At 45.4% G+C, this 20,970-nt stretch overlaps 1 protein-coding gene across 1 annotated transcript in view; it reads left to right on the top strand.

Annotated features, from left to right (window-relative positions):
* Positions 1-20,970, top strand: part of VTCN1 (V-set domain containing T cell activation inhibitor 1) — a 50,770-nt gene that overhangs the window by 13,216 nt on the left and 16,584 nt on the right. Inside the window, exon 2 of the mRNA XM_032415567.1 lies at positions 18,240-18,304. Within this exon, the coding sequence (XP_032271458.1) occupies positions 18,240-18,304 (65 nt within the window). The remainder of the gene's footprint in view (positions 1-18,239; positions 18,305-20,970) is intronic.

The raw sequence follows: 20,970 nt of genomic DNA on the forward strand, positions 1-20,970 counted from the left end.
CTGGTGCTGCCCACCTGGGCTTCCTGGAACTGAGGTTGTTCTTGAACCATCATGTTGGGCAGGTGTGAACAGCCTATCACGTTATGAACACTTCTGCTCACTTAAGTTGAAGACAAACCAGTTCTGTATGACTTCTAGTCCGTATGCACTGGGTCCCGGCTCTGACTCTCACAGTGTAAACCACTGACCCCCTGTTTTAACTGTTTCTGTTTTAACAGCATCACGTTGAAAGAAGTCTGTTCGCCCGCCATCTAAAAGACAGGTCAAACCTAAAGAAAATAGAGTTTTCTTTGCAAAATGTGTTTTCCTTATTTGTTTACATATGCAAAGTGGGATTAGTGTGGAAACTTTGGGAAATACAGAAAAGCACAAAAGAAAAAAATATCAAAATCTTTATCATCCCTAACCGAGGGATAATCACCATTGCTATGTCCTTCCAGTCTTTTTCCTCGGTATTTAGATTTAATAAATGATATCATACAGTGCATATTATTTTATTTTATTTTATTTTATTTTTTTAAATTTTATTTATTTATTTGCCAGAGAGAGACACAGCGAGAGAGGGAACACAAGCAGGGGGAGCGGGAGAGGGAGAAGCAGGCTTCCTGCTGAGCAGGGAGCCTGATGCGGTGCTCGATCCCAGGACCCCGGGACCATGACCTGAGCCAAAGGCAGACGCTCAACGACTGAGCCACCCAGGCGCCTCCCAGTGCATATTATTTTAGATACTTTCAGGACGCCTGGCTTGCTTAGTGGGTGGAGCGTCCAACTCTTGATCTCGGGGTCGTGAGTTCGAGCCCCATGTTGGGAGTGGAGATTATGTATAAAATCTTAAAAAAGAAACTACTTTCTATTCGCTGGCTTTGGGAACATGTTTCATATAAATAAATATTCTTGGGTGATGTGATTCTTTATGACTACATAGTACTGCCTCTAATAATGAACCTTAATTCATTCACTCAGTTCTCTGTTCTTGGACATGTAGGCTGCTTTCAGTGATTTGCCCACAATTACTATGTTAATTTTAACTAACCCTGTAGTTGCCATCCTTGGGAATGCATCCCTTTGGTTCTTTAGAATGAGTTCTTAGAAGTAGAATTACTGGTTGGAAGCTTGCTAGGTACATTGTAAGCCTTCTGATGCACGTGGACAAATTGTCCCCCTCTCCTAACCCTAAAGTTTGCACCCACTCACACCCCTACCAGCCATCTAGACTTCCCAAAATAATAGTGTCTGCCTAGGCCTTTTCCAGGAGCAGCACTAACCCCTTGCCAACATTTTGATAAAGAAAATGGCAAATTTTGTATCTAATGTTCCCACTTTTTCCCATTTCCAAGGCTTTCTTTTTCATGCCTTAGCCTCCTTAATTTACCCACCATCCCTACTCTCAGTAAAGTAACTAATACACTCATTTACATCCAGGTCTCAGTGACTAATGAGATAAAATATTATACTACACATTTTAATCAGTAACAAAACCAAAGGGCTAAATTTCTTATAGGATTTCACTTGATTATCAAGCTACTGATGGGAGAGATTGTGGAGTAGTGAAACCCCAGAGGTAGTAAAACAGAGGGTCACCTCTTCCCCTTACTCCCAGGGCTGCCCTTTGCCGAGTCTCTTATATGGAGTGACAGAGGAAACAATGAAATATTCACAGCCCCTTCCTTCTCTACCCAACCCCTCAGGAAAATCTTGGGTGTTTTCTGCTAAATCTCCCCACCCTCCAGCTCATAATGATGAATTCAATGGAGTAAGCCAAGCAGAGAACGCTGGGAAAGGTCTAAGAGAGAGGAGAGAGGATTTGCTGGTGAGGATGGACTTAAAGTTATGCAGAGAAGAAACCAGGGAGTGGACTTCAGAGAGAGTTCTGGGGAAATTTCAAGAAGGAAAAGCTTGGGTAAGCTCATAAGAAGGATAGAAGTTGCAAAAGAGGATTTTTTGGGGTGGTATTTCTTTGAGAGTGGCACTGTCAAAAACTAGACCACAGGATATTTGGGCTTTCCATAGGTTATAATGAGATCATGTCTTCAGGCGCACCTGGGTGGCTCAGTCAGTGAAGCGTCCGACTCTTGATCTCGGCTCAGGTCTTGATCTCAGAGTCATGAGATTGAGCCCCGTGTGAGGCTCCATGGGGAGCCTACTTAAAAAAAAAAAGATCGTGTCTCTGGAGCTAGACAATACTTATGCATAACAATGAGGAGCTGATTTCTAAATGTGTATTTATATTTAGCTACTCATTTTAATTATTCATATAAAATCTTTCCAAAAAGGTTATTTGAGGAGAGAGAACCCTGAAATAAAATATGGACTGCCATTCAGTTGGGCTGCCTCGTGGACATATTTTGGCTCAGTAGAAGAAGAATATGTTCCAAAATCAGATCAGCTCGGTCTGGTATTTATCAAATGCCTAGGATGAGTCAGGAACTTTGTCTGACACTTAGGGTAATAAATGTGACTGATATATTGATTCAGCATGACCAGTAGGTTCTAACCAAAGCAAAATTTTATTTTTATCTCTCTCGGACCTTTTAAAGTGCATTCAGTAGGGAAATACACGACAAAACTTCCGAAGGCTCCGATGAAAACTTGGCCTCTCCTCAGCCCCCGGTCCTGGGAGGGTGCACTTCTCACATGACTCAACGCTCAGGTCCCCTCCCCCTGGTATTCCTACTGGTGAGGACTCGCCATGACTTGAGGATATCTGGCCTGTTGGACAAACTCCTGTATTCCTTGCCTCATACAAGGGCAAATGACATCCAAGTGCAGCCCTGTGTTCCTTCTGCCCCCCATCCCCCCCACCTGAACCCCCGTCTCTGTCTCTTTCTCTCTCACTGACCTGTTCTAGACCACATTAAATTTCTCCAGCATGATTTAGGGTCTAGTACATGGTGTCACCAGGACACACCAACTTTGTGCTTTGTGCATCGGTGACGGGGAGGAGTTATATTCTCAGAAACAACCTCACAAATCTTCTCTCCCTACTCTGAGCCCCTGTTCTATCCTTCATCTGATTGAGGTGTCTCGGAATCATGGACCTGGCTGTCAAAGATCCCCTTTTAAAAATCTGCACAGTGGCGTGGGATCTTGCTTTGGTATGCAGCATCTATTGTATCTTGGAACCCCAGCTGAAATTTTAAACTTAACATCCTATTACACAAAAAGGAAAAAGGACAGTGCCTGTTATTGAGAAGTGTGGAGGAGACCAGGAGAGACACAAATGTGCAAACAGATCATTTCAATTTGATGTGACAAGCATCAGGATAGAAACACATACTGGGGACAGCGAGGACACGGAGACAGCTTCTGATACATATTGTCGCCACTTTCCCTCAAACATTATCTGGAGGAAGGCCATAAGCCGAAGAATGAGGAGTCCATGTGGCTTACAAGGGAGCTCAAAGAATATGGTGTCTTCCTGGGAACTTCATGCTTCAGAACAAAAGCTACTGAGGTGCCCCCTCATTGCCCAAGTGCCTGGGGAAATGGAAAGATTACAGGTTTGTGGGAATAGTGTATAATTGGTTAATGTGGCTAGGAAAAGGGTCCTTTTCTAAGTATTTGAAAGGAGGCCCGGAAATCTTAGCAGCTAAATAGTAATCCTCTCTGAATCTGCCTCGAGAATGTATAGACACAGGGCAGGTTCTGGGGCCAGGGCGACTCGGATGCGTGTCACTGTGTGTCCCCGGCTCCGTGGCATCCGTGAACGCGGAGGACACATCTGCCCAAACACAGCCCCGGCTATTAGGAGTGGAAAGGGAAAATAAGGGGCCCTGTCCACTAAAGCTGCCTTCTCATTCTCTGCACGTTATCTCCCCTCCAATTTCCTTCTTTTCCTTTGCAATAAATAGCTCATTGCACTTTCTCAGCCCCTAACCCCAACCCAAAACCTGGCCTTACACAACTGTCAGGAAAATACTGAACGGCTAAGAATGAGCTTACTCTTCTAAGACTGCTGAGGCAGGGGACAAGTGTGCTGTGACCAGTTAGGGCCTCAACTGAACTTTATGCTGCCGAGCCCAGAACCCTAGAGATGTCCCACCCAGCTGTCCAAACAGGTCCAATCCACCTCCCACACGGAGAGGAACCTACCATGGCCACATGTCCACAGGCCTGTTATACTTTTAGTTATGTTACCTATTGTCCCTCTGAGCCATTGACAGAGCCCAGAAATTCAAGTAGTTATGAATCTAAACTACCCCTTTCAGACCTCTCACACATGTCAAACCACCGTTCCCATTTTTGGAAGGATCACTCCCCCCAGCCAGAGACCATTTTGGAGTAGTGAAGCAGCATTCCATGCCCAGGGGATCCCCCACCCTGTTAGAGTCTGACTCCTCTGGCAGGCCCTGGAAACCTCCTTTGGGAGAATGGGGCTGGCTTTCACTGGGTAATAGGAAACCTGGCCGGATGGAGAGGTTCCAACATCCCCACCAGTCATCCCTGCCTCTTGTCTTCTGGGCCCCCGGTCTGCGTTGCCCCATCCCCACGGCCATCCTGGGTTTCTCAGCTCTGGTGGCCACCGGAATTTGACTGAAATGTGACAGATTGTTTCTGTCCTTGGTTTGGGTAAGATATGCCTAGAAAAGGGGGAAAAAACTAAGAAGCCATTGTAAATATGAAACTAACAAGGCTAGTTTCTTATCCTGACTTCTGAAATCTAAGTCAAGATAGATGTGGCTGGGGCAGCTTTAAGAACTTTGGCATTACTTCCTTTTCTCATCTCCATCCAGCCTAGTGAGAAACAAAGCTAATCAGTTTCTAGACCAAGGGAAAATCGGGGAGGCATTTCCCCCAGGCCCGGTAGGATTCTTGGTCCTCGACAGAATCTGCTTCTAACTGTCTCCTCAGGAGACCTTCCTCTCCTGATTCCACCCTCCACCCCTTTGGCCTGGAGAACAACACAGTTTGTATCCACCGTCACCCTGCTTCTTCACATGGGCCTTGGCCTCTTGGGAGAGGAAAGGAATATAATATTTTTAGAGCCTTTGCTACATACCAGGCATTATCCTACAGGTGTTATATACACAACGAAGAAAGGCACCAAGTGAAGAAGGTAGTTCCCTCCCTGGCCTTCAACTATTTCTCCCTCGAGTTCAGAGCATTAGAAAGATGGTAGTGGTACCCACTAATGCCCCACCAACCAGCAGGTAATCCAAAGTACAAAAAATTACGAAACCTTAACACTCACACACAAAAAAACGTATACACGCGTTAAAATTAAAACCACTTCCCTCCAGTTTCCCTGATTGGAGGACAAACTGAAACTTAACTTTGATCTCTGGTCCCATTGTGAGTGTTGGTCAGGGGTGGGAGAGACAGGTTGCCATTTCAGCTGTGCTAATGCCACAAGGTCATGCTCATGAAGAGCCCAGGGCTGCCTGGGCTTTGGGTGTTGCCCAATAAAGTTTGCTTTCGCCCATCTCTTGAAGTTCTGATAGCTTGGACCCCTGGACAGCAAAGCTCTGTCTGTCGCTTGTTTCTCTAACTTGTTCAATATTGCCTGAAACGAATTTTCTGGATGACCATTAAGACTGAGTCTTCCCCGTAGTGGAGGTATAAATCTTACTTTTCAGTTCTTGTAGCATCATCTAGTAGTCTGTCAGTGGGCATGAAGGCTTCATGTTGGGTGCCATATTCTCTTTATATCATATCTGTGTCTGCGATCCCTGCTGGGCACTAGAACTATGCTTCATATCTCGCATTTCCTGTTCTCTTAGCACTCTGACGATATCATTCCATCATTTTTTTCTGACATCCCTTGTGACTTTAGAAAGCAAGCTATTAGTTTGTCATTCCTTTCTGGGTAATCTGTCTTTTCTCTCTTACCGTTTTTAAGATCGTTTTGGTCTTTGCTCATCAGCTGCGTTATGGAGTGTCTTGTAGCTTTCATTTACCCTACTTGAGATTCACTGAGCTTCCTGAATCTGAAAATTGGGATCTTTCATGAATACTAAAAAATACTCGGTCTTTTTCTCTTTGGATATTGCCTCTCTCTCTCTCTCTCTCTCACATTCTTTACCTCTGATATATATTAAAATTTCTCATTTTGGCCTTGGTGTGTCTTACCTTTTTTTCATATTTTTCATCTCTTTGTTTCTCTATACCGCATCATGTGTAATTCTTCAGCTCTTATTTCTGCTTAACCGAGTCTTCCTTCCAGTTGTATACAGTTTAAGTTTCAATGATTTATTTTCCATTTCTAGACGTTCTGTTTAGTTGTCTTTCAAACCTTTATCCGGTCAGATTGCGTCTTTTGCTCCTTCCTCAAGCTTCCCATTCTCTCCTTCCTTCATTTGAACACATTGAAAAGTCTTATTTTATATTCTGTACTCCGTGGTTTCAGTATCTGAAGTCTTTTCATTCCAGATCTGCTGCTTGTTTCTACCAATTCTTGTTCACGGTAGCTTTTTCCTTGTGATTTTTTATTATGAGCTTATATAGTCCGGGAAATTTCACCTGCTGAAATCCGTTGAGGCTTGGATTGAGAGCGTATGTCTTCAGAGAAGGTTTGCTTTTGCTTCTATGAGGCATTGGCCCATTAGCAACGAGGAACCCTTTCCACTTGATTCTTAGTTTACGTTCCTTTGGAACCAGAGGCCTTGTGAAATCAGGCCTCAGACCTGTGTGACAACTGGCTGGTATACACACCATCTCAGGGTAGTGCTGCCTTCTCGTCCCCCAAAACCAAGACCAAATGAGGTGGTCGCCCTTTGGAGGAGTGGGGGGTCCTGGATTATGTGAGTCTCTAATTCAGAGCCCCCAGCTTGCGTGGCCCCTTAGCTTTGCCTCCGTCTTCAGCATGGCTCTTAAGATGGAAGCTTTTGGCCACTAGACAGCATAGAAACCACCACGTGCTGCCCCTACCTGTCTGGATTCATGAGTCTCTTTCATTTTAGCCTCTGCAAACCTCTCCTACGCTCCTGCCAGCAAAACCAGTGTTCAAAAAACGTGTGTGCGGTTTTTGGTTTGATTCAGCATGTAGAGCATTTTTAAAGCAAGATTGTTATTTTTAAAGGATATTTATATCCACTGTTGCTGGAAATTTAAATTTTCCATTCCCCAATGAGTTCCTTTTTCTTGTGGAGGGACACCTCTATTTTGTAAATCACTGGTGGAGAGAAATGACTGAAAGGACCCAAGTTTAACAAGTGATCAAGCACAGCAGTGATCAATTAATTCCATCTCCAGGTTCACTTCCTGTCCCCCCACCCCCACTCCTGCCAACTAGGTCTTCTATTTCCTGCCCTCCCAGGCAGTGTGTTAGAATTCATGGCACCAGCAAGATTTCATAGACCCTAATTTTTAAAAAGATTATCTTCCTTTAGAGAGGAATATAAATGATAATTTCTCCCATAAAAGGCTGTTCGAAAGTTAAGACTGCATTAGTTCCCCTTAGTAACACAGCATGGATATTTGATTTATTCATTAATTCAACAACTTTTAAATACTACGTGCTCGATACTCTGAGGGAAGCATTCTCTAAGGCGAAGCATTTATTCAACAAACGTTTATTAAGTCCCTACCATGTTCTAAGAACTGGGAGAATAGCAGGAATAAAACACGGAGGCAAGAAACAGCCTGGCATCTTTAGGGGCCCAGAGTAGTTTAGAACAGTTGAAACACGGAGGTAGGGGGCCAGAAATGGGGCAAGAAATGGAATGAAGTATCCAACATTTATGTAAATTCTTCTTGAGCTTGTATTTGTGTTCGAACTGTTTAAACTTTCCAGAATTCATATACATTCTTTACTTTTTATGCTCAAATCAATATTTTATATTTAGATTTAAATTTTAAGCTTTTACTAAAATATGGTATTTGAATATGTAGAAGTCTACACCAGAAGATAAAACAGAAATTTTGTGTTTCCTAGTAGCCCTGTTACCAATTAATCCCTGGGTTACTGCCAAACCCTGGGCCAGCCATGGGTTACGCTCACAGAGGATTTTCATTTTTTTTTAATTCAATTAATTAACATATAATGTATTATTGGTTTCAGAGGTAGAGGTCAGTGATTCATCAGTCTTATATAATACCCAGTGCTCGTTACATCACCCTCTGTCCTTAATGTCTATCACCCAGTTACCCCATCCCCCCCTCCCCCACCCCTCCAGCAACCCTCAGCTTGTTTCCTAGAGTTAAGAGTCTCTCATGGCTTGTCTCCCTCTCTGGTTTCGTCTTGTTTTATTTTTTTCTTCTCTTCCCCTGTGTTCCTCTGTTTTGTTTCTTAAATTCCACGTATCAGTGAGATCATATGAGAGTTGTCTTTCTCTCACAGAGGAGTTTAACTCAAGGATGGATCCGAGGACAGGGTTTGTCTCCACTCCCATCCTTGGTGTGAGCAGCCCAGGTCTGTGGCTGAGGAGCATGGCTCCAGCAGGCCGGGCCCTCAAGGAACGGGCCAGGCTGTCTAGATGCCACACGTCCATCCTCCTGAGCTTCCTACATCCACACCTGCAGAACCATGCCCACGTCTACACAATGAGAATGTGCGTCCTAGCAGGTGAGGTTTTGTGGTGGAACTCAGGGTCGGACTTTAGGAAGATGGAACAGCATATCCCTTTTGATTTCCGGCATACATTGGTCTGCCTTTCACTGGGGAGCTTTCCTGCTATGACTGAGATAGAGTGAATGACAGATGCCTTAGGGGGGTACAAATATGACACTGTATCCCATTTCAGAACACAGGGGCATCAGACCGCCTGACAGGTATATGTGCTCCAGTAAAGTTCTGAGGGTGACAGATAGACTTGTTTCCAGCTTTCTTAATGAATAAACAATGAGCTGATCCCAGGACTAGGCTTTCTGAGAGAAGACAGCCCAAGCACTTCTCTGAATCTCTTTTGTGACAGTGTGGCTTTCCCGAAGGCAAGAAAGGAATGAAAAGTCGCCACAGTCACTGTGGCTTTCGGATGTTGCAAAGGTAATCTAGACTCCAGGTCATTTGCTCCGTGGGCCATCCATCTGCCAGAGCCCAGGTCACCATGACTGATGGGGAGAAAGGCTTATGGGAAACGTACTCGCCCCAGAGGGAGACTGCCCTGTCCTCCCCCATCCAGCTTCTCAGTTCCATCTCCTGTGTCCTAGCCCCCATCCTAAACCCTAGTGCCTGGCCCTCCTCCCCTCTCTCGGGCCCTGCCCCCTGCGGTTCCCCTTCCTGCCTCACCCCCTGAAATCCACTAAGGAAAGAGAAAGGAGAGCCCGCTCTGGGCTGGGCCTTCAGGAAAGGTGTCAGAGAAAAGGCAGAGCTGAGCCGGGCTTTGAATGGGGCCTGCCTTTCAAAGCCAGAGAAGTGGTAGAAGAATGTTATAGGCAGAGGGCAACAGAGGGCAATGCACAGATCATTTTGCTAAGAATTCACAGCTCCAGAAGGGGAGAAGGGTCACATAGATAATATGGGGCCTTTCATGATGGTCTCAGATTCTAAGCAAAATTTGAACTTTGATCTACAAGCAATGAGAAGCCACTTAAATTGAAGGGTACTGAGAAGGGCTAAAAATAAGAATGAACATTAATAATTTAAGAACAATAACTAACATCTGTACAAAGCGTAGTTTGTTTCTGTGACCCTAACAGTGATCCTGTGGAGACAATAGCGCTTAATGTGGACATAGGTATAGGATGAATTGCAGCGTCACTCAATTATACAAGCCCCCTGCTCCCATCAAGGCTTCGTTAGGAAAAGAACGCCGGGTTCTCCGTGGAGCTGATAAGGCCAGAGGTACAGCAGCACCTTCTCTTTGTTCCATCCATTCTAGAAATGACCAGGCTGTCACCGAGCAGTGCTCCTGCCCTCCTCTGGACCGGGCTGGAGCACTGGGAAGGAGGCCATGCATGCGAGAAGAGCAGCCGAAAAAACCACCACCCATCATGACAAGAATGTGCTTATTAGCAGCCCAACCTCACTGCAGGTGCCGTGAGCGCCCCTGGAAATCTCTCCCAGACTTTGGTTTGGAAGACTTACAATTAGGCTGTTTCAGTTGAGCCCACACAGACTGCCCAAGGGCTACCTGCTTTTTCTGACATTACAGACCCTTCATGGGAGGTTCATAAACGGTCTGCAGTGTATTTGTTATTAAACACAATGGGATCGGTTATATGGCTGGAGACATCTTCTGGAAACGGTTTTCTTTGCTCTGCAGTGAGAATAGGGAGGAATGGGAAACACAGGTATGATTAGGGAAAGACTAGCAATCAACCTTATCCTGACTTTTGTCTCGCTGTGCTTGCATCACTGGGAAACAGTGTGCACAAGGCCGATGAAATGCTCGTGTGTGCTTCATGGGCAATCAGGGGGCAGGTATAAATAGAGCGGGCCGAAGAATAAAATAGAATGGTTTGCTGCAAACTCAAATATTGTTTAGGGAAGGGTGTCTGTCTGTTCACGTTCTGCATTTTTCCATCTGTTACTACTCCGCCTTTTGGCTTTCCTTCCAGAGTCTCAAACCAAAGATACCACCTAGAGAGGTGAACTTCTTCCATCTATGGAAGATAGGGCATGGTGTCCGTCCAGAGGTTACAACTGGACACAAAACATGAGCCTGGAACTGACTTGAACCCCGGGGTTTAGAAAACTTTGGAATTATATAACGTACAGTGTAATAATTAAGGCCATGGGTGATGGAGTATTAGACCCAAGTCTAATCCTGCTATAATTCAATAATCTAGGGGTGAGCCCTTGGATGAGTTCCTTAACACTAAAAAGAAAGATAATAGTACCCATCTCGTAGGGTCATTGTGGGGATTAAGTGAGATAAATGAGGCCATGCACTCGGGAAGTATTAGCTATCATTGTTATGTTATTAATAAAGGCTTTAGGAGGCATAGACAGAATGTACAACTGAGGCAGGGGAAGGGCCAGAGCAAATCCTGAGGAACATCGAGTTATGGAATCCTTTCACTTTTTGAAAGGGACTTTCAAAACTCTTCCAACCCCTATCTGGTGCCCCCAAACTTCCTTCCCCACTTCTGTCCCTAAGTAGTTACTCAGCCCCTGCTTGTGGGCACATGTCCCGTGACGGGAAACTCTGCAGTCTCAGGCCAGGACCAGGGAGCTCTGCCGGAAAGTTTCTCTGTATACCGAATCTCAATCTCACCTCCTAGAACTTTGACCTATTGCCTTTGTTTCTTCCAGAGTGATAGAGAATAGGCCCATATGGCACCTTTCAATTTCTGACATGATTGTCACTATATTTCGACTCCTCTAAATTAAACGACCCCGGTTCCTTCAACTCCTCTTCAAAAGCAATGTCTTCTAATCACAACACCATTGCTGGTCCCACTTCTCTTAGATCAGTGGTTCTCAACCGGAGTGACATGTCTAGAGGCATTTTAGGTTGTCACAGAAGGGCAGGACGACTGTCAGCATCGAGAGGCCAGGGATGCTGCTAAAGATCCTACAATGCACAGGACAGCCCCCAGCAGCAAAGAATTATCTGGCCCAGATGGTCAATAGGGCTGAGCCGGAGAAACCCTGTCCTAAACAAACACGTGCATCAGTGTTCTTCTTAAAATGCGGGCCAAAAATGCACACAGACGAGTGTCCACCATTTTACTGTCATTACTCTTGGATAAACTTAGCCTAAGACTCTGGTAGTTGGTGGCTAGTGGCTAGTTTCCTGTGTTGCTGCTAGCCCAGAGATGGCACTCACGGGGCCTCCATGCTCACTCAGAAGTCACTCATCATGAATGGTACTCTCTGCTGCTGAGCCCGGAGGCAGCCTTGCAATCTTCTCCAACGCAATATCCGAGGCCATTACTATCGATCATTCAGAAGAAGCTGGCATGTGAGATGCAATCCATTTGCTGGTCGTGTCTCCCTGGTTTTGTGGCATTGAGGCCCAGGTAGGATGTAATCCTGGGGCCTGTGCTCTGGAGGACCCCCATAATACCGTGTCATGATTCTTAGTGGCATCTTAAAGGAAGACAGGGTGCCTCAACCTGATACTCAAAAGCACCCATGTATCTCCCATGCAGTTTTCTAAAATGTCTTTCCCAAACAGAAAGCCATGCTGTCCACCACCATGAGAGCAGTGTGGACAGGGCAGGGCTGCCCAGAAGGGCGTCCCCCACCCCACACCCAGTGCTGAAGCTCACGTAGCAGTCTCCTCTTTGCCAATTGCTTCCTGACCTTCCATTTACCACTCACAAATGCTCATGCTCGCAGTTCCCTAGATCAATACCGGCCTTGATTTTACCAATATAAAGAGATAAAGCAGGGGACTGTAGAGATGGGGAAAAAGTGTTTGAGGGGACAATAATCTAAGCCTCTCAGAAACTTAAAACCTGTACTAATCGATATCTAGAAAATAGATAATTTTACCTTAAAGCCCAATGCTCTGTTCCACATAGTATTTAAAAATAATTCCTTTTCACCTTTGATGGGGGAAAAAAAGAGAAATGTTTTGGATAGGCTGAAATAAATGTCTTCAATTTCAGTGTTCTTTATAAACTCAGTCGCTTGGTTAGTTTATGAACAAAGTAATATGTTCGATTTATTCAAATATTTACTTGATTTACTCAAATATTCTGGTTGGTATATTTAATTTAAAAGTATAATTTATTCAGATTAATCATATGTGTGTTAACTTAATCTACTTTTCAGAGTCTTAATCATTTATCATTTATTCAAGTGGAGGTAAGCTGATGATCTTAAGGAATGTGGCATCTCTCGGTTCTGTCAGTATTTGGGAAGGAGGCAGAAATTAGAGAACATAGAAACCATTAATGTTTGGATAAAACAAAGAGCGCTTATGTCTTCCAGAATGAGTGCTTTACACACTGCATAGCAGATCCAGAAATCCTTTGTTTTTGGAAACGGAGCTAGAGCTGATATGCAGGGGTGGGGATGAGGGGAGCCTTCTGAACTTGTGGCCTCTTGCCACATGGGAATTTTGTGGCTTGGTGTGGCTTTCAGGTTTGTTTGGCGCTTTTATTTTTTTTTAAATTTTAAATAAATACCTGCCCTTGGAGCTCCCTCCCCAAAGAGGCACGTCCTAGGCTCCCCTCCCCATGTACCCATCTTTCCAGAAAACTCACTGGTGCACAGCACCCTCAGTCTGTGTCTGCTCAATTGTTTCTGTGCATTTTTAATAGCCCCTGAAGCGGCTTCTGGCCCTACTGAGCTGCCCGCTTTGGCTGTCAGAGTTATCTCCCCACATACCAAGTAGTATTTCTGTTAGTAGATCGATTACGAAGTCACCTAGGTTGTGAGTGGTCTGCCCTTAACCCTGTTTTTCCCCATAAGCCTTGCTCCTGTGTTGTGTGATTTGGTCCAGTGTGAGCCTTTTCTGGAACCCACATATCATGTCTTCACAGAAACGCCTAATTTCTTTCAAGGTGGTGGCAGCAGAAGCAAAGACATGTGAGAGAACTACCATCCTCGGGTAGTCCATACTACATGTTTGGCAGAATCCAAGTCTGTCCCCTGCAAGGCTCTGAGTCCTGCAGCCCCTGAAAGCCCCTTCTCCCAGCCCAGAGCCCTGCGCATGATGCTTGGGTCCTGACCCTGTCCGTGCAGCAGAAATACCACTTTTCTTCGGGTTTCTGCCTTAGAGAGCATGTAGCAGCATGAATTGGCCAAATATATTTCTCAGTGAAGCCTTTCTCTTTACTTTATTTGAAATTTGTTCATGGAAATACACTTCTATTCTCCCTGTTTCCCTCAGATTTAACCATCTGAGCCACCCAGGTGCCCCCTTGTTTCCCTCAGATTTAAAATACACCCTACTCCCTAGAATTCCTGTGAGATTTTGTTCCTCTCTTTACTGAAGCCCTGACCACATGTGTGTTGTGTTATTACAGTGTGTGTGTTTGTGTGTGTCTGTGTATGTTGTATGTGCATGTGTGTGTGTTTTACCTCAGTTACACTATAAGCTCCTTGAGGGTGGGGGGGCGCCTGGGTGGCTCAGTCGGTTAAGCGTCTGCCTTCGGCTCAGGTCATGATCTCAGGGTCCTGGGATCGAGTCCCACGTCAGGTTCTTGGCTCAGTGGGGAGTCGGCTTCTCCCTCTCCCTCTGCCCCTCCCCCCTGCTCATTGTCTCTCTCTTTCTCTCTCTCCAATAAATAAAGTCTTTAAAAAAGAAAAGCTGCTTGAGGGCAGGCACTTCATCTCTACAATGTCCTCCCAGCAATATCTTCCACACAATAAATAATAAATGTTTCCTAAATGAACAAATCCTCCAAAAGCATTGGTTTTCGTCTGGGCCCCTTTGTAAGGAATGTCTAACAAATGTGCACTGTGAATTCCAATGCAGTGGTTAAAAGACAGCTTAGCATTAAAAATTTCCTGCAGCATCGTTATCGGAAATTATGCTGGAAAAGTAAAAACCAAAAAGCAATGTAAGAACACCTTATGTGATGATTTCATTCAACTTTTTAAAAAATTAATAAGCAGCAGGCAGGAACTAGGTAATTTGGCTGCTCTGAGAGTTTCTGCTTCTCTCTCCGAGGCTCTGGAGGGTGAGCTATTTCCCAAGGGATCGGCAGCTCCGAAGCAAACCTCGAGGTGATTGCTGCTAAGAGAAATCGCTGATAGCCAGGAGGGTTCTGCTTCCACAATTGGGGGAACATGTGGGTGTGCGGGTGACGGAGCTGGGCTCGGCCACTCTGATGGGTACACGCAAGCCCCACCGTCCCCTTCCTGTCGGTGAGCGGCCAGGTATCCATTCCGTTGTCTTTGCTTTGCCTGAGAGAGGGTAGAGGATGGCATAAGGGAGGGCCTGTGGCCGGGGGGCGGAGGGGTCTGCAATCTTCGAGGGGAAATGTGCGGAGAGGCAAAGACTGGGGAGAAGGCAAGGTACCCCCTTTGAAAGGCCATGTGGGCCACATCAAAGAGTGAATCTCCCATGGGGGAGATGACAGGGTGCTCAAAGTTTTAAGCAGAGGACTATGAGGACTCCATTACAGTCTGGTAATCATTCTTACAAAGAGCTCAGTAGCTGAGCCGAGGGGCTCACCCCCACACCGGCTCCCATGGGCACCACCAAGGAAACATACATTCTAACTTAGAAGCGTGTTGGTTACATCACTGCAGCAGAAAAATAAGAACCGGAATAGCTAGGACTTACTGAAGCTTCCCGGGTGCCAGGCGCTATTCGAAGTGATTGTAGAAATCACCGAACTCGTGGTAACGCTGCGGTAACTCATTTAATCTGAACAAGAAGGAATGGGAACTTGAAGTCACACATCTAGAGGCGGTGGCGCCGGGGCTCGAACCCATGCGGGATCGGTCCGGGAGCCACGCTCGGGACCTCAGCATGTCCACTGTCCCCCTCATCACCCCAGCTCCCACTTGCCACTGGGTTGTCTCCCCTTGGCCGCTCCTGTATAGAAATCCCGGACTGCAAACAGGGGAAACTGTGAGGAGGGCACCGGAAAGATGCTGGGGAGATGCAGTGGTGACCGGGGACAGTGAAGACAGAAATGAAGAGGTGTGAGAGAAATGAAGGAGCTACTCAGCAGGACTTGATAAAGGGGAAAATGCTCATTGGACACCAGCCCGGAGCCTGGTGCATGGTATTTTTGATGTATCAAAATACTATAATGTTGCTATTATTACCAGTTGGGCTAGTCCCCAGGATTAAGTCATAGCTTTTTTTTTTTAAGATTTTATTTATTTATCTGTCAGAGAGAGAGAGCACAAGCAGGGAGAGTGGGAGGCAGAAGGAGAAGCAGGCTCCCCGCTGAGCCGGGAGCCCGATGTGGGGCTCAATCCCAGGACCCCGGGATCATGACCTGAGCCGAAGGCAGACGCTTAACTGACTGAGCCACCCAGGAGCCCCCAAGTCATAGCTTTTAATAACAAAGGTACAGCAAAGAGCTGCAGGTAAACTTTTTTATGGTAAAAAGCAATATGTGAATGGCCCTTTATGGATTATGCCACCCACCGCTGTCTACTTTGATCTGAAAACAACCCTTTTATATTAGTTTGTTCGGGCCGCTGTAACAAAGACCCACTGACTGGATGGCCTAACCAGCAGAAACGTGCTCTCTCACAGCTCCAGAGATGAGCACTCCACTCGTCGGCAGGGTCACTTCCTTCAGAGGGGGAGGGGGAGTCTGCTCCAGGCCTCCCCTCCAGCTCCTGGTGGTTTGTGCTCCATCTTTGATGTTCCTTGGCTTATAATCTCTGCATTCATCTTCATGTAGTGTTTTCCTGGGTGTGTGTGCATGTCTGTGGCTAGATTTCCCCTTTTTATAAGGACACTAGTCCTATTGGACTAGGGGCCCACCCTACTCTGGTATGACCTCATCGAACGAATTACATCTACAAAGACCCTATTTCCAAATCAAGGGACATTCTGAAGGACTTGGGGTTTGGACTTCAAAATGTAAATTTTGGGGGTGGGGGCGGACACAACCCCTAACACCCTTAGAGCAGGTGAAGTAGGAATTACTCTTATTCCCATTTTAAAGATAAAGAAACCGAGTCTCAGAGACATGAAGTGATTGAAGGTAAGTGAGACCCCAGGTCCCAAAGTCAAGTCCGCCCTCTGGCTCAGCAGTCCGTGCCTCTTGCCGAGATTGTGTAGCTGTTCTCCCACACTCAGAGCAGTGAGAACCAAGGCTGTCCCGAGGCGTAGAGAGAGGGGGAAGTTGTCCAACGTGGTCTCCTCTTAGCATCAATGGCAGATACCCAATTATTAGAAGCATCATTTGGCTTATTCACTTGCTGCCTCTACAGCTGCACCTCACGAGGGCTTGACCTCCAGGGAAACTGTTTATTCAAATGGTTTCTTGTACGTCTGTTGTTTCTCTCCGGTGGGCCCATCCCTGAGCCAAGGGGAGCTGGGTACAATGAGCCTATTCAGGGCAGAAAGGCAAACGTCCCGCGCTTCCCTGTTCTCTCTGTGGCACCATTCTTTGCCTCCCTGTGCCTCTCTTTTGTCCTGCTATTGAGTAACATCAGTGTGGGCGTGGGGACTGTGTGAATTGCCAGCGGGGAGAGAGTGTGGCCCAGGACACCTGCCTGACGACTTGTGCACAAGGGCGGGCAGCGATGGGCCAGCTTCCCAGGAGCCGCTCTGCCAACACATCAGCGCCGACCTGGGCCTTCTGTTCCGCCTGAGTCACTCTCAGCAGCTAAAGCTGGTGCCGCTCGAGGAGCCTGTGGGGAGTAGACGAGTGCAGATTCCAGAGACAGATGCCATTCCCAGCTCGGCCACTGACCAACAATGTGCACTGAGGGAAGATGCTTAATCTCCCTGTGTCATTTCCTCATCTGTAAAATGCAGATGATAAATGTGTTTACCTCGTAAGGTTATTGAATAGATAAATGATATCATCCATAAATGGTGCCTAGAACAACATGTCTGCCAAGTAGTTCTAGCACTCAGCAAATATAAACAGTACTTCCTTATTTTTTTCCCCCAAATGCCATTTGTTAATCTGTTCATTGAAAAAGGGCAGGGATACATCTCAAGAAGCTAACCACGGTTGTGTCTGGATGATGGAATTGCAGGTTATTTTATTGTTCTTTTTTAAAACTTATTTGTAGTTTCTAAACTTTCTGTAAGAAATACGTATTACTTTTTTTAAAGATTTTATTTATTTATTTGACAGAGAGAGGGAACACAAGCAGGGGGAGTGGGAGAGGGAGAAGCAGGCTCCCCGAGGAGCAGGGAGCCCGATGCGGGGCTCGATCCCAGGACCCTGAGATCATGACCTGAGCCGAAGGCAGACGCTTAACGACTGAGCCACCCAGGTGCCACCCTGTATTACTTTCTTAATAAGAGAAAACAAACTCCCACTGAGGATCTACAGGGTTCAGGGAACTAAGGACAAGTGGGTACAGGCGAAGACATGACCGTTGTCCTTAGTGTAGTGTGAAGTCTATGGAAGGAGACAAGACAGGTAGATCAATGATGGGCATTGATGCTCCGTGTGGGCTGAGTATGGGACCCATCCCCATCAAGTCGCACTTAGCACTCCAGACATGTCATCAGTTTTGCCCCAACCATCTTTGTACGGGGTCTTTCCCGATCTGGAAATAGGACAGTGAGATGATACACGACGTCAGATAAAGGGGTCACTCCTTTCATCTCTCCCAGCACCTGGGGAGATGGGGATTGTTGAGATCCCTGCCTAAGGCACCTCTTTCTAGGAAGGGGCTACGGTGCGGACAGAGGTCAAGATGCTTTCAGTAGCACTTCTGACAAACGACACACATGAAACCCAGTCGCCAGGGAGCATGTCAAGTGAAATGAAGAGTAATTTCCTGTTTCTCTATCTCTCCATAGCATTATTAGCATCATCATTATTTTGGCTGGAGCCATTGCCCTTATCATCGGTTTTGGTATTTCAGGTATGTGATTTCTCGCGTTACCGTGACCCACTCACCCCTCACCGTTCTGGCCCAACCACTCCATGGGGCCGAATGGAAAGAGTGCAGAAAAATCTCAGAGTAGAACACTGGTTCTTCTGCTTATTGGCTATGCTCTCTTCGCCTTAGTCGTTTCACCCCCCTGGGCCTCGGTTTCCTCAGGTATAGGGCCGGGAGATAATGTCACCAGGTAGTTGAGAGAACCAAACGGTGTCCGAGGGAGAGGGCTGTGGCTGAGCCATTCTACCAGGGGTTGGCCTGGAGGATTCCTGCTCAGTGAAGCTTCTGCTGACGTGTCCAAGAGTACGAGGTCTTTGCACACCGGGGTCTTAGGGAAAGAGAATACTGGTTGTGACCAGTGGAGGGAACAGGTGTCACTATACGTGGAGGGTGAGTCTCTGAAGCGCAGCTGACGTCAGTTGCAGGAAGAGTTTTGTCTTTCCTCTTCTGTGTGGACCATGTCTTGGCAGCATCTGTTGTGGAGGCACCTTAAGTAAGACATTGAGGTAGGCCAGCAGCCGTCTTCTCTGAGGCAGACATGTTTGCTCCATTTCCCTTAAACCGCCTGACTCCAGCCAACATTTCTATTTTAACTTAGCCCGCGGCCAAAGCTGTCCCTTGGCGACTTTAGTTTTTATATTTCCAGCTGCCTTTTCTCTCTGTCCCTCTCCCCTGGCATGGGTGTGCGGCCACCAAATCGTGGTCACAAGGCCTAAATGAAGAAAACACATGGTAGATGTGTTTGCCTCAAAAACGCATTAGCCCCCTTCCTCACTTTCTTTAACAAAAATAGGTATTTCGGGGCACCTGGCTGGCTCAGTCGGTACAGCACGTGACTCTTGATCTCGGGGTGGTAAGTTTGAGCCCCACGTTGGGTGTAGAGATTACTTAAAAAAATAAAATCTTTAAAAAAAGTTATTTTGTCTTTCATCCATTTTTCAATTGGATTATCTGTCTTTCTCTTTTTGATTTGTAGGAATTCTTTATATGTTTTGGATGCAGTTTGGTGATATGCATTGTAAAATCTCTTCTACTCTATGGCTTTCACTCTCTTCGTGAAGTCTTTCAATGAGCAGAAGCTCTTAATTTCAATCTAGTCCATTTAATCCATCTTTTCCGTTATACTGGAGCTTTTTATAACCTGTTTGGTTAAGAAGTGTTTGTCTATCCCAAGGTCATGAAGATGTTTTTCTAGGTTATCTTATAGAAGCCTTATTGTTTTACCTTTCACATTTATATCTATTAAGCATCCAAAAGTAATTTTGGGTATGGTGCAAGACAGTGGTCAAGATTCACATGTTCCGCGTGGCTCTCCAGTTGACCTAGCGCCATTTTTTAAAACCACTGCCTTTCCCCCACTGCTCATCAGGTGCCATTTTTATCAGAAATCAAGTATCTAAATGTGTATGGATCTGTTTCTGAATGTACTTGCCTGTTTCATGCTAAGATCCCTTTATAATTCATTTTCTTTCTTATGTTATCTCTTTACCTATTCCTAATCTTGGGCACTGTGTGTGTGTGTGTGTGTCTCCGTCTCCTCTTAAAAAGCAGGTTTATGAGGTCAACAGTGGTTTTGAAAGAACCAGGTTTACGTTTTTTACTTTCTCTGATTGTTTTCCTATTAATTTTGGCTTTTATCTTTTTTAACGTCCCTCTTTCTGCTTTGTTTGCTGTCTTTTAATTCTTTTTTCTAAAATCTTAAAACTAAGCACTTTGGAAAAGAGTTTGTCAAAGAAGGCAATAAATAGCTTTTAGTAGATATTGTCATTCAGTTTTCCAAAATGATTTACCAATTTACTCTTCACCAGAGGTGTATGAGAGATCCGGTGCTCCATGTCCTCACCAACACTCGATATTGTGGAATCTTGTTGTGGCTTTAATTTCTATTTCCTAGTGACTGAGGAGAGTGAGTACATGTCCATATGGGAAACATAACGTAGAGTGACAGAGCCAGACACAAAACAGTACATTCTGTATAATTCCATGTATATATAGTTCAAAAACAGGCAAATGAATCTCTGCTATTAGAAAGGCAGGGGCAGAGGGAGGGGGTAGCCATTAGGAGCACGAGGGGACTTGTGAGGGATAATAAAGTCCTAGTTCTTGGTGTGGGTGGTAATTACGTGGGATGAAATTGTGGTAATTCTTCAAACTGCACAGTTATGATGTGTACATTTTTATGTATGTATGTTATACTTTAATAACTCCTATATGTACACACATATGACAAATATATATTATAAAACATGTGTATATATTTTTTTGGAAATAAAATATTAATAAAGCAAATATTTTGGGCTAACTTTTAAAGATATAAGTGCATACATTTCGGTGCCTTCCTCACTAATGCTTAATTAATTCTTCCTTAGTTATAATTTACCCTATTCTGGATCTTATATACTACCTTGAATTAAAACCCTAGTGCCTGTCCTTCACTCTAAATCTTAGTGACTAAGCTTTTTGGGCATAGGGCTAAATGGCTTGGCATCAGAGCCCCTCTGGAATTATGTCTTGCTTGTCAGGGGCTTTGACTACCCGAGCAAGAATGTTCATATTGTCCCAGCTTCCCTGGGAAAGTCAACACTTTGCCACTCACACTTTTTCCTGTTGAGTAACTACGGTGACCTCAGGTACTTAGCTCAGTTCCC

This window comes from Phoca vitulina, unplaced genomic scaffold, assembly GCF_004348235.1.
Source record: "Phoca vitulina isolate PV1807 unplaced genomic scaffold, GSC_HSeal_1.0 scaffold2, whole genome shotgun sequence".
In the NCBI taxonomy this organism is placed as follows: Eukaryota; Metazoa; Chordata; class Mammalia; order Carnivora; family Phocidae; genus Phoca; species Phoca vitulina.